The sequence below is a fragment of the Seriola aureovittata genome, chromosome 1 (genome assembly GCF_021018895.1).
Source record: "Seriola aureovittata isolate HTS-2021-v1 ecotype China chromosome 1, ASM2101889v1, whole genome shotgun sequence".
Taxonomy (NCBI): Eukaryota; Metazoa; Chordata; class Actinopteri; order Carangiformes; family Carangidae; genus Seriola; species Seriola aureovittata.
Genome location: NC_079364.1, coordinates 5636924 through 5650297, shown reverse-complemented (window position 1 = coordinate 5650297; position 13374 = coordinate 5636924). Strand labels below are relative to the sequence as shown.

The 13374-nt window shown below is 42.6% G+C and overlaps 1 protein-coding gene across 1 annotated transcript in view; it reads right to left on the bottom strand.

The window, feature by feature from the left end:
- The window catches only part of iqgap1 (IQ motif containing GTPase activating protein 1), a 45251-nt gene that overhangs the window by 17109 nt on the left and 14768 nt on the right, over positions 1–13374 (bottom strand). The window contains exons 3-14 of the mRNA XM_056373100.1: positions 8209–8365; positions 7249–7326; positions 6060–6136; positions 4973–5040; positions 4477–4590; positions 3272–3450; positions 2665–2752; positions 2405–2562; positions 2224–2308; positions 1887–2050; positions 825–985; positions 542–666 (exon numbers count right to left, since the gene is read on the bottom strand). Coding sequence (XP_056229075.1) covers positions 542–666; positions 825–985; positions 1887–2050; positions 2224–2308; positions 2405–2562; positions 2665–2752; positions 3272–3450; positions 4477–4590; positions 4973–5040; positions 6060–6136; positions 7249–7326; positions 8209–8365 — 1454 coding nt within the window. The remainder of the gene's footprint in view (positions 1–541; positions 667–824; positions 986–1886; positions 2051–2223; positions 2309–2404; positions 2563–2664; positions 2753–3271; positions 3451–4476; positions 4591–4972; positions 5041–6059; positions 6137–7248; positions 7327–8208; positions 8366–13374) is intronic.

Sequence of the window (13374 nt, the reverse complement as noted above, 5' to 3'; positions counted from 1 at the left end):
TGTATAAATCATATATCTACTGTACTAATACATTTACAGCGGGTTGTGGTGATTGACGCTTGACGAGAGCTTCGGCTATCGTTGTCTTTATAATACAAGAGGCTAAAATACGCCGTCTGAGCAGCGCTACTTCAGGGCAGGTTGGAGGCGACAGTGAGTCGCTATCAGAAAGTGGCGACGGGCTTGGGCTAGCTGGTTAGCATGCTAACTTCAGTAGAACAAAAGATGTGATAGGGACAAGAGTTAACTCTGGCGTTGCTTTCCACAGCTGGAGACAGCTCTTGGTGAGTAAAAGAATGAAGTTTGATGCTGAACTTCCAACATTTCCTTCAGACTGTAAACAGCTGTTAATGCTAACGCTGGCTACGTAGCAATAGCAAAACTGACAAATAGCTCCTTTAACTTAATAAAGATCTAACTGGGATGGAAACATTGTGGTTTGGAGTCAACGTGTAGGTGTTATCCTTCATCGATTGTTTTGGGGGTTTGACATAGATTAAAAATGTGCGTGTAAATGGATGCAGGTGTGTCCGTCTCTTACGTTCATGCTCCTCCTGCACAGCCAGGTTGACCTGGTCGATACAGGCTTGAATGTCATTCCAGGTCAGGTAGTCACTGCCCTGCTCCCTGGCTGCTGCCTTCAGACGCATCAGTTCATCCATATACCTGGGGAACACACAGGTGTGGCACCACATTAACAGTCCATTCAGAAAACACACACAAGACCTAAGACATCACCGAGGCCTATGTGTCACTGACTCCTGGTGTGAGTGTGTGAGTGTGTGTGTGTGTGTGTGTGTGTGTGTGTGTGTGTGTCGGTTCACCTCTGTGCATATTCATCCTCCACATTACTGAGTCCAGTGACAGCACTGGACAGCTGTTTCCAGAGTGCGGCTCGGTCTCCGACATCCAACGCCTCGTTCATCAGCACCACCGATGACAGCATCTCCACGGCAACAAGCAGCTCAGGGTGGGACAGCGAGCCCTGCGGGACAGAGATCACAAATTTACCTCATATGTCAAACTGCCAACAAAGACTACCAGAGGCAAACACAGACAGTCAGAGGGAAACATCATGTGACTGTTCAAACGTAGCCAGGGTGGAAAGAGACAGACAGATGAGATGATAGAATGTAATGTCCGTCTTACAGGAAGGCTACGTGCTAAGTCCTGACAACTAAAAATATAAGTTGTCTTCCAAAAAGTAAAGTAATGTGATTCTGGGGCTTTAACTAACGATTATCTCCATTATCGATTCATTCGTTTAATCTATGTCAGAAAACAGGTTGGACAACAGACTGGACAACCTAAATGTTGTCCAGTCTGATTGATATTGTAATGTTATGTGTTTATTATTTGGTTTGTTTACTGTGACCTAGTGTTAGGTTTGATTTGTGTTTATTGTTTTGTTTTTGCAAAAAATTAAAAAATTAAAAATACACAGGGGGATGTTTTATCTGACCAACATTGCAAAACCAATATTCAATTTACATCAATAAGCAAAAAAAATAAAAGCAAATCTTTGCAGTTTAAAAAGATGGATATAAACAAATGTTTGGCAGTTTTGCTTGGTACAGAAAAACGGATTGATAACCAGAATTTTTCAGGATTCATCTGTTTATTCCCTAATCGATCAATTGACTCATAGTTTAAGAGAGAAATACCAGTTAAAATTGAGTGTATTAAATGTGTTTGTTATCAACTGGAAACTAAAGAAAGAAGGAGATAAAACAGTGTTTCCTCTGAGTCTCTTATGTATCTTAGTGATACATAAAATAAAAGCCACACGATCACATTTTTATGCTTAGAGTGATGCTATGGTGCAGGCGTGTGCTCTACGTGTTGCGTGTGCATTTTATTTTGAGTGTGTCTGTCGTCACGGGCACCTCCGCGCTCTGCTGCTGTAGGCTGGACAGTTCTCTCTGGTACAGGTCGGCAGCGCTGGGGTAGACCTCCGGCAGCTGAGCGTCCGGGTTCATCAGCTCCTCCACTGTCTTCTCTGGCACGCCTGCTCTGATGGCACCGTTGATGCGCTCCACTGCCTTCAACACTACACACACACACACACACACACACACACACACACACACACACACACACACACACACACACACACAGAAAGTGGTTGAATTATGTGAACACATACAGATGCAGACAGGAGGAAGTAGGAGGTCTTGAGAAATCAACAGACAACTTTTTTTTTTTGGATGTATATATTCGTACTCTTTATGTAACGTTCTGCAATCTCATTGGCCACGTCCACGCCGCTCTGCAACTCGTCTTTAGAAAGAGCTTCTCCTGGAGACGCCTAATGAGGAAGAGATCTGGGTGAGATCATAACGAAGAAACAGAGAAGCTGACATTTCACCCTTTCATTGACATTTCATTGCACAGTGACCCCTACCTGCTCTTTGTTCTCTCGGTCAGCCAGCATCTGTTTGAGGTACCAGCCTTTGTTCTGGGGCTGCAGGTTCTTAATGCCCATGGCTTTGAGGGCCTCGTATAACTTATCCTCATCACCGCTCAGCAAAGCCTGCTCAGCTGCACTCAGGGCTTTGCTCACTGTTCGGAGAAAGCTTGATATTTTACACCTGCGGCGCGCAAACCAAGTCATGTGACCGAAATCAGTAAATACATGTGTGTGTCAGTGTTCCCGGGACTCACCGTTGACCTTGTTGACGTTGCCCTGGATTTCGGCCTGGGTGAGGAGCTCATCGTAGACGTCTCTCTCGGCTTCGGCGTTCTCCATTTGCTGTTTGAGCAGAGCGACAGAAATGTGGCACTTCAGCGAGCTGAACGTCATATCCCTCCACAGTAATATACTTCTCTCTCCAAAGGGTACTTTCGTTCTTTTGGGGTAACTTTGGTCATTTATTTGCTTTGCCTGTTGGCAAAACAGACCTTTTTTTTTTGTTTTAAATTATAATACATTACACATGCTGCATTTATTTCTCACTGCAAGAAATTGCTGGGAGACCTGTCAAGTGAGGATGGAGTGATTTGATTCCCCCTCTCTGTCTCCAGTCAGACAATTTGCTGTGTTCATTTTTGTTGCCCCGCTGGTTTGTGTGGCCTCAGCGTTTTAACCTGCCAAAACCCTTCCGGTCCCTTCAGGCTGCATGTTCAATTATTTTCCGATCAGAAAACTGCACACTGAGTGCCATCAGGGCCGCGGTTCATTCCTGGCCATCTGAAACCTGTACACAGCATCACTGCACACTATTCCCCTGGTCTCCTGGCGCTGAAGGTTAAAGCTTCAGCGTTTACGTACCCGTTTGCGTGAGCTGGCCACCTTCTCTCCCTTGGCCTGGCACAGAGTGTCATGGTACTGGCAGGCAGAGTTGGGATCCAGGTTGACCAGCATGGCGTTGGGGTTCTGCATGGCAGCCAACGTGCCATCTGGAACGCCGTGGTCGATGGCGTCGTTGATGGCGATCACAGCAGCATGTACTACGGATGGAGGAGAAGATTGGTGAGCAGCTGGCTTCGTATGAATTTTGGTTTTACCTTAATGATACTTGATGTCATCAATATTTTATCATATTGTAGTTTAACATTTTGGGAAATGAGCCGATTTGCTTTTCTCCTGAGAGTCAGATGAGATAATGAATGTCACAGTCATGTCTGCCCTTCAAATACCAGGCTAGATCAGTTATTTACAGGTTTTATGAATCCAAAAGTTAATAGAAGTGAAGAAAAAGTGAATTCAGGGTCTGTGCACAAGAAGGAAGCGAAACCGTTATATTGGAAACTTAGATAATTTTAGCTGCAACTGAGTCATGTCTTCTCATTGACATTAAAAAGCATAAGCATAAAGTTGTCTTTATTGCAGACTCTATTTGCAAACTTTCAGTTGATTAACAAGCGTAGGTCAAAACTTATTTTCATTCAGCCTAGTGCTTCAGCTGATTTCAGCTCCTCATCTCTTTGCTCCTGTCCTCCGCTCTGTGTCAGCATAGAGCTGGTGCGTCTGAGGAGGGAAAGCCGGCTCTCATGCTCGCGGGGCAACACTGACAACTCTCTGCTACAGACAGTAGCTCAGGTTTGTGCAACGAGTCGCAAGATTTGTCATTAGGTGCTTTTTTGAAAAAAAGTTGGTGAGTTTGTGCCAAATCATTTTGATAGAGCAACAACCAATAAGGAAACTGCAACACTCAGCCGGCCGACCCATGGTGTAACTTCATCAGTCAACCCAACTCTATCACTCAGTCAGTGAGTCAGTCAGGAACATTTATGGTTACAGGGCTGGCCCCGCTGTTGTGGTCCAGCAAAAAACAGAAGTACAATGACTCATCAGAATGTGTAAAAAAAAACAAAAACAGGCTTAAGCTTAAAAATTGGAGCAGTAAAATACCACAGAAGGACCTCCAGAGGGTTGAGAAGATCTGTACTGGTTTCATTATAAAAGCATGACACTATATGATCTGCAGCTATCAGATCCCGCCCCCCTCCCCATGACATCCGAGCCCCTCTCACATGCAGCTTCATCCACCGAGAGCTCATTGGCCAGGATCCCGCCAATCTTGCTGAAGGCGGGCATCTGGATTCCATACTTTTCCAGCTCGCTCTTCATGTTGTTGATCTCCTCCTCTGGGAGAGGGAAGACAGAGCAGAAGGAACAGAACAGGGGGGGGGTTTAGGGAAGTGAGAGACAGTGGAGACAGACTGTTCCTGGCTCTTGTGTGATAATCAGATTTCTGACTCTAGGCTCTGGGACAGGGAGCTGAGCAGGAACTGCACTGACAGGAAAAGCTCTCACAATTACTAATGACTTTCACATTTCCAGAAGCTCCTTCCATGCTCTCGCCTCTCAGCACTTGCAGCGTGCAGACTAATTCAGCACATTTTCAAACTTCATGTTAACTTTGCCAACGCAGTGACATCTCTAATGCTCTGGATTTAAGATGACATAATTGGGTTAGCAAGGACAGAACGAGGAAAACAGATGGATGTTTGAGCTCAACATTCTTACCAGTGAAATCCACTTTTCCATACAGATCCTGGATCTGAGGGGCCAGGCCCAGCTTGAATAGGTACAGGCTGTGAAAAGGGACCGAGAAACAACACATGAAGGAGCATGACAGAGGAGATGAAAACCCACACAAGGACGAGAACAAATACACAAAAGAACTGGACATACTGTCGTTTAAAAGCTACAATTTCAGTACAACCTAATTACAACAGGGACAGAATAAACCAGGGGGAGTAACAGCGGTTCAAAGGTCGGCAGGTCGGACCAAACAGATATCAGAATGCAACCATGTGATTTTAGGCTAAGGAAACAGATGTTTCTCCGCCTTGCTCCTGCTAATCAAGTCACTTTGTTGTTGAGGCCGATGGAGGAGAAGTCAAACATGCAGTGGGATTGTTTGCTGTAACAATGGCGCATAGTGAGGTAAACCAGTAAATCTTTGTGAAGATTATATAATTTATATCTAATAAAATCACATGTAGTGAAGTAAATTTCAATGTGAAGAACAAAAAGAAGAGGAGGAAGAGGAATAAAGCTCCAGTCTGACTCTTGATAGAAGCAAAAGCAAACAGAGCCTCGTGTCTTGACCTGAAACCCATAAATTATGTGAAAAATGTTTTTCTTTGATAAAATGTCTTATTAAATAATCTGTGCTGTTTGGAGCCACAGAGCTGTCCAAGATAAACTACATGTCATATGAATCCATTTTGTGGAGAGATGAGCAGCACTGTGGCAGCTGGACGTTACTGGGGTTTTGTGTGGAGCAGACAAACACTACCACCGTGCCTCTGCTCTGCCGGCTGGCTTCCTGACTTCAGCGGCCCCCTGCATCCATTTTACCTGAGGTGGAATGTCCTATTAAAACACTCTGCTTCAAAACCTCGTACCGCTGAATGCCTCTCCGCTGAAAAACTGCCCCGTTCACCTCATAAAAATGTCACAGACTTGAAACATGTTCAGATCACGAATGTGCACGGACCACAGAGAGCACACACAGGGCCACCCGGGGGCCTGAGGGGCCTGACTGTATAATCGGATACAGAGTAAGAGAGAGAGAGAGGGGCGAACGGAGAGAGGGAGAGAGTACCTGAGCGCATGTATACAGTAGATGCAGCGCGGCATGTTCTTTCTGTCGTAAATGTCTGTGGTTTCAGGGTAGAAGATCTGCAGGGAGAGAAAGAGTCAATGAGAGCAGCACGTTCAGCAGCTCCGTGCCAGCATGTCGTAGCATGTGCGCAGGAGTCATTCAGGCTATTAGCTCAAATGAAGGATTACACAATGTAAATGTGCGTTCACAAGCTCTGGTATTGTCTTTCAAATGGAAGATTTGAAGCAGCTCCTGATAGTTTCTGTTGAAGCTGCCAGTTGGTGAAATTTTGGGCTGATACTCATTTTTTTTTTATTTATTTTTATTTTTCTATGCCAACACTGTGACATGTACTCAGAGTTTCCCAGAGTGGACCCAGTGGAAAATTCTCAGAAAAGCACTTTGACTATAATAAACCACTGTTTACTTCGTTTTAAAAGGACCATTATAGCACATTAACTACAAAACATGCAGTTTACAGATCTACCGACCTTTCTCCAAAGGCATATAACATTTTAACTTCAGGTCATTTTACCACAGTATGAAAATCAACTTTCACTGACTGGAAAACTTGTTTGTGGTATGATATCCATCAGTATGAACAGTTTGTTTCATCAAAAAAGAAAAAAAAAAAAGAAAAACAATTAAAAACTCTTTCCTTCTCAGTGAAATACAAATAAATAAATTCATAACGTTATTTTTTTTATATAATGTCCATCTGTAGTGTTTTTAAATTTGTTTGTTTAAGCAGCACAGCTGGTAAAATGCAGTAATGCAATTTAAGCATCCTACTTACATTTCAAATATTAAGAGTTTTCTTAATTGTACCACAAAGGAAGAGTCTCCTCGATCGCGATTTATAGTACAGCGAGTCTCTGCAAGCTGGGTTCGAGAATGTGCTGCGTGCTTTGAATAATGTTGAACGTTAATGTCGCATAAACTGTGTGTGATTTTCAATTAAAAACAGGCCAAAACCTCAGGGAAAGAAACAGGTGTTACAGATGGTGTGAGGACAAATCAACACCTGAAGTTTACCACTGATCTGACCCTAATCTCAGCTGGAGGTACATTTGTATGTGAGCGACAGTATAAGCAAGTGTGTATGTGTGTGTGTGTGTGTGTGTGTGTGTGTGTGTGTGTGTATGTGTGTGTTTGTGTGAGACACAGATGAAATGTGAGCCACACTCACCTTTGGCAGTCCCTTCTCTGCCATGGCGTTGAGCCACTGGATGACATTGTCTGTGTGTCTGAAATGGAGACCTGTCGCCTGTAAGAGAGAAGCCGAACGTCAGCAACACAACAAACATGTTGTTCGCTCCCGCCTTCAAAAGACTCCAGTTGGGTCTCGGTGGCTCTGACACCGGGAGCTGTAAAACGAAGCCCAGTTCAGCCAAAAGCTTCTGCCAGTTTGTAGCACAAAGCAGAGAAATACACACCGACTGTGACTCACCGGACTTTACTGTGGCGGTAAAGTCTTTGTGTTTTATGACCAAACAATAAGAGTCTGGTTCCAGAGCCAAGTCCCATTTTGGCCTCAAAACACTTTGTTATTTTATGTGTACACTTTAGAGCATTTGACTGACACGTCCTGCTTTTGTTGCAGCTATAAAAAATGCTGGCTCAGACGAGAAGATGTTAATACCAGGGGACATGTTCCAGTTTAAAGTGAACTATCCCTTTAAAAGTCTGAACACTCGTGCTCTATTCTTCATGATGTTTGCCTTTTTATATATAATAATATAATATAATATAATATAATAAAATGAGGAGCGATTCTTCTTGTGTTTGTTATGTCATTAAGATTTTATTGTGATTTTATCTTGTTTTAAATTTCTAAATAAATACATTTCTTTACTGGTCTGACTGTCCAACACTGTGGTCCAGAGCAAAATATCCCAACATGCACTGGTTTGGTCATTCACCAGTGTCAGGTCACCAGAGACACTTAGGTCCATGATGCGAAAAAGCTTAAGTCTGCACTGCTGTGGACACTCTCTGCGCCAGACGCCCTGCAGGCGACACTACTGACAACCTTTCCCATTCTATCTACAGTTAGCATATTACTTGAAGAAGAAATGTAAGCATTTGTAAAGTGGTTGGCAGACCCAAAAACCTCTGAGCAGCACTCTCAAATTATGAAACTATGAACCTTGTAACGCGTTTGCTCGCGGTCGTAGATCTTCTTGAGGGAGACGGTGTGCGGGGCGAAGAAGTTGCCCAGTTTGGCCAGGTAGACGCCGTTCCTCAGCCCCTCCTCCAGCTCTGTGGTGGGAGGCAACTCCTCGTCCAGACAGGCCTCCATCCATCTGCGAGGAGAGCAGAGCAGACAGGCGTTACATAACACACAGTAAACACAAAGCCGAAATATACATTCACGCTTAAATACACCAGTTTCCCCACAGGGATAATTACTGTTGTTGAAACCTTTTTTATAAAGCCACAAGACAATCAAGACAGCACTTCAAAAGGATTTTATTTCAGGAAGGGTGTTCTGGCTCCTGGAAATAGAAAGCAGTGTTCAATATAATGTCTACTTATAGCTGACAGTTACTGATGAGAGAGGGACGATAAAATCTAAACATTACTACACAAAGACTCAGGAACACGAATGTAGAGTCAGATAAACAGTGAGGCCTCGGCTGCATGAAACTGAAAGCACTGTTTTAACTGGTATGATTTCAGTTACATGTGCAGGAAAGGGTTAAGATGTTAAAGGTTGAGTATTTCTCTTCAGCTAAACAGTATCCTGTTTAAGAAGCTGTCTAAATCACTTCTTTTGATCAAGTCAAGAGATGACTGATTTGTGTATTCATCGTTTTAGATCATCAGGTCATGAAATGTCAGCAGACTAGTGTTTCTGTCATTCCAGATTTAGCTGACGTGATTGTTTCTTGTTCTCATGCCTCTCTTGGAAAAGAGGATCGTAATGTCAATGAGACTGCTGGATATCTTTGAAGAGAATGACCAAATAACCTGTGAGATGCAAGATTGATGCTACCATGATAAACGTTAACATAAGCGTGCTAGTTGCTATGGCTACCAAACAACACCCAAGACTCACAAACAGCAGCTTAGACTTAGACTTCATCCTCATGTCAAATTTACTTTAATTCTTGTCCCACTAATGATCTGAGAACAGCAACATTAACTCTCCCACTTTCATCAATCAGAAAATGTCAGTGAGTAAATGTAAAAAAAAAATCAACGGGCAGCTGAGTCAGCTTGTTTTCTATCATGTCATTAATTACTCTTTATCAAAATGTCAAACATAACAAATATACATATATAACAAGTAACCAGAGAGATGATGATTTAAGTCATTGCAGTCAAACTTTAAAAGATTCAAACTGATGCTAAAAATGGAGGAAAACAGGCGACTCTTCGCTTTTATGAGGCTGTGAGCTGCAACGCATGAACGTCAACGTTAGAACCACTTGAATTCCTGCTGATGGATTCACTGATTCATCTGCAGTTAACAGTAAATAAGGAGGATCATTCCTTAAACCCGACAGTAAAAAGGTTAAACTGGTGTATATGGAGCATGCAGAACTATATCACAGGTATGGAAGGCATTCAGTGCTGCACAGTACAACCTGTGTTTATCCAAATGACACGACAACGTCTCAAAAATAATTCTGTGCCAACAAAGCTCAGCAGCTTCAACACAACAAAAACACCTGACCTGGCCTTTGGTAACCTCTCCTCTCGAAGGCAGAGTTCCCAGCATTCCTCATGTGTGACATTTCATTTCTTTTTCGGTCATACTGTGGAGTCACATTCCTGCTGTGTGCCCATGTCAGCCCTGGGACACACAGGAGACACGCTGAGCTCTCCGACTGGGACAGGCCTAGTGGACTGGATTCCACCGCCTCCTATATTCCCTGCCCAGTAACTACGGACAGAACCAGTCCGCCTTTGTCCCTAAAAAAATAAAAACTTCAGCTCATTTCAGAGGAGAAGTTGTAGCTTAATTCAGGTTAATTCAATCTGACTCTCCTACTTCCACATCACTTGCTGATTTCCTACGAAGGCGTTAAAAGAAACGGCGCACAGATTCCTCTGTGCATGTTCACGATCTGTTGCACTGTTAAGAGAGTGAGAACAAAACATGACATTTATATTATTATCAGCCTGTTTTTGCTGCAAAGGCAAAATGTCGAGGCGTGTTTTGGTTTTCCATTAATCAAGGCGTAGTTATATCTAATTACACTAAACAACAGATTTGGATAACTGGGTCAGTGGAAAATAGAGACTTCTTCCAAAAGAGACTTGAAGTTCACACGAGCCTTTTCTTATTAGAATTTATTAGTGAGTAAAGATCAGAGACGTCTTTAAATCTAATGTGCACCTGAAGCTCTGAGCCTGAATCAACTGTAAAATAAACGACCGTACTGCTGCCGTTTCCTCAAAGTAACACGTCTTCTTCTATTAAAGATTAATGGCTACATTCCATGAAGCAAACCTCCCCCCCCCAGTAACAAACAGCGGTGTCTGCCCTGCTTTATTATCAAATATCACCTCCGATTATGAAAACCTTGAGTTTATCATTGGCTGTGAGGAATTTCACAGTGTGAGGTCAGACAGTGAGGTCAAACATGGCCTTTAGAAAAAGGCAAACAGTCTCTCTTTTCATCTGCTGAGAAAACACTCCCATTCTTCTGTAACTAAGGTCTTTGTCAAGCAACAACAAGGTTAACTACATCCTGAGAAAGATTAAAAGATTCCTTTCCTCGTATAGACAGACCCCCCTTATGCACGCACGCATGCACACACACACTCAAATACACACACACTCAAATACAAACAAATTTTAACACCAGACCTGAGTACTAATCCTGAAATAGAACCTCATTTTCATGGATTTTCATACCTTTTTATAGTGTTAAGACATTTGGTTCTCATACAAATACATGAAAATGCACTGACACCCACACTCTGCAGAGCGCAGGCCAGCGCAGCACCAGCTGAAACAACTTCCCTCCCAGGAAGTCGTGACATGGGGTCTCCACACAGGCCTGCTATTGAGGGCAAGGTGACCGACCCGCGGAGCAGAGCCTGGGCCTGCCAGCCTAGGAACAAGCTCCTGCTTTCACTCCACACTGCAGCAGTGAAAGGCTCCATAAAGGCTGCTAGCTAATGGCTCTTTTATCAGGGCTACACACCCTTTTCCAGGCGAGCACAAACACCGTCACACCCTCCACTTAACCAGCGAGGACAGCAGCTATGAATGGGATTTTAGAATGTCGACAACTGGATTCCAACAAGGTCGGAGAGCAGCCAAAAAGAAATGTCAAGTTGTGATTTTAACACAATCAGGCATGTATACAATTCAAAAATAACCACAAATATGAGAGCACCGTCTGGAATCTCCACAATAAAGATAAGCATCCTAGTGTTATGTAAAGGCTAATGCTACATCCATTTCATACCAGGCTTAGGCGACATCCAAAATCTAATATCTCAATACAGCGCAGCCTAATTATCGCAATATACAATATTATTGCAGGGGGAAGGGATTTTTAAAAATAATTCTACATATATACTCTAATATTTTTTTTTAATGTTTTTATATTTATATTTATATATATTTTATGTTTCTTTTTTTTTCTTTTTATTTATTTTTTCGGGCTTTTTGTGCCTTTATTGATAGTGCAGTAGAGAGAGACAGGAAATGGGGAGGCAGAGAGAGGGGGAATGACATGCAGGTACGGGCTTGTCCGATGCAGGACTCTAACCGCGGCCATCTGCAGCGAGGACTGTAGCCTCTATGTCTTACAATACAAATGTTACGAGCAGCCAAGTGGCAATAATGTTCACATCCTGGTGGTGATTGCAATCTGGAAAAATTTCAATATGAATATAAATTACAATTACAATATGACAAACAAACTATTACTACTATATTAACCAGCCCGCAAGAATAATAGAGAAATGTTCATAGTTAATGGCTAATTATTTAACATATTGTCCGAGGGCCGCAGTTAAAACACTGTCACATTGGATGATGATGATTACCAACATTCCCCCTGAAATTATTTATAAATGAATAAATAGTTTACCAATTTCTTCAGTTAACACTCGCCACCGGCGACACAGTAGCAGAAATGTGGCCATGCTAATATAGCTGCACTCCAGCTAGCAGCTAGCATACCTACAGGGGTATACTGCCAACATTTAAAATATCTTCTCCTCGCTGAACTTAAAAGCAGGATGTATCTGGAATTTGTAACAACTGACCCGACTAAAGAAAAAGAACAACAAAAATGTCAACAAACTGCTGCCGAAATGGCTGCAAAGCAGCATCGCCAACGGTTAAAGTAGTAAAGTAAAGTATGCAGCATGAGGAAGTTTTGATTATTAACCTGGTTGTATACAAATAAAAAGCTTGACTTATGACTGAGACTTATGCGGGGTGTTACAAAGAAATAGATTTCACAAGCTCTTAGGCAATTATACTATAAAATAAAGGCTAATAAAATATGTTTGTGATTGAGAAAACAATAGCTTAGCTCGTGTTAGCACTCTGCAGATTAAACCAACAGGGCGCATAACTGGCCTTTAGCCAGACGTTTCTTTTACCTTCTGTCTCTGGATCAATAATGCATCTTATTTATTAGCTGAAATGTTGCTTCTTTTTTTTAAATCACAGAAATCCAAGGATTGTTACAGTGCAGGCATACAAGGAAACACCGGGAATCATTATCTCATCCCTTCTCAGATGCTGTGTGCTGACAGGAAGCTGAAGGCAGTGCTGAGTTCAGAGGTCTATCTCATAGGAAGAGTCTCACTGTCTCCTCAGGAAGACATACGACACACCGGGGGGGAGGGTTCATAATGTTTAGTCCATGGAGTTGAAGAAACTCCATGGACTGGATTTCAGTTACATACTTCCCCTTTCCCAGGTTTCACTCTAAGCTACAGTCACGCCGCTTCCTCCACAGTTAATATTTAAAAGCAGCTAGATAATACGAGGCTTGTACTAACAGACCATGAGCCTCTTTACTGTAACGCTGAGAGGTCCTGTTCTCCTGTCCCTCCCAGGGAGCGGCCTAACACCCTTCATTGACTCATTGTTTAGAAGAGTTAAGTCAGGGCTAGGAAGAGGTGATGACTGTACTGTATTGTGTCTATTGTACCGTTAGTGTAACTGATCATCCAGCCAAAGGAAATCATGATTATACAGCATTTAAATGACTAAATTTCACTGTGTTTCAAGTCGTATGTAGTTACATACACTACTATAACACAGTCACTGGAAACACTTGTACTGGAAAGCAATGCTTTGAATATGGAAATTGTAAAGTCAGTATTTTAG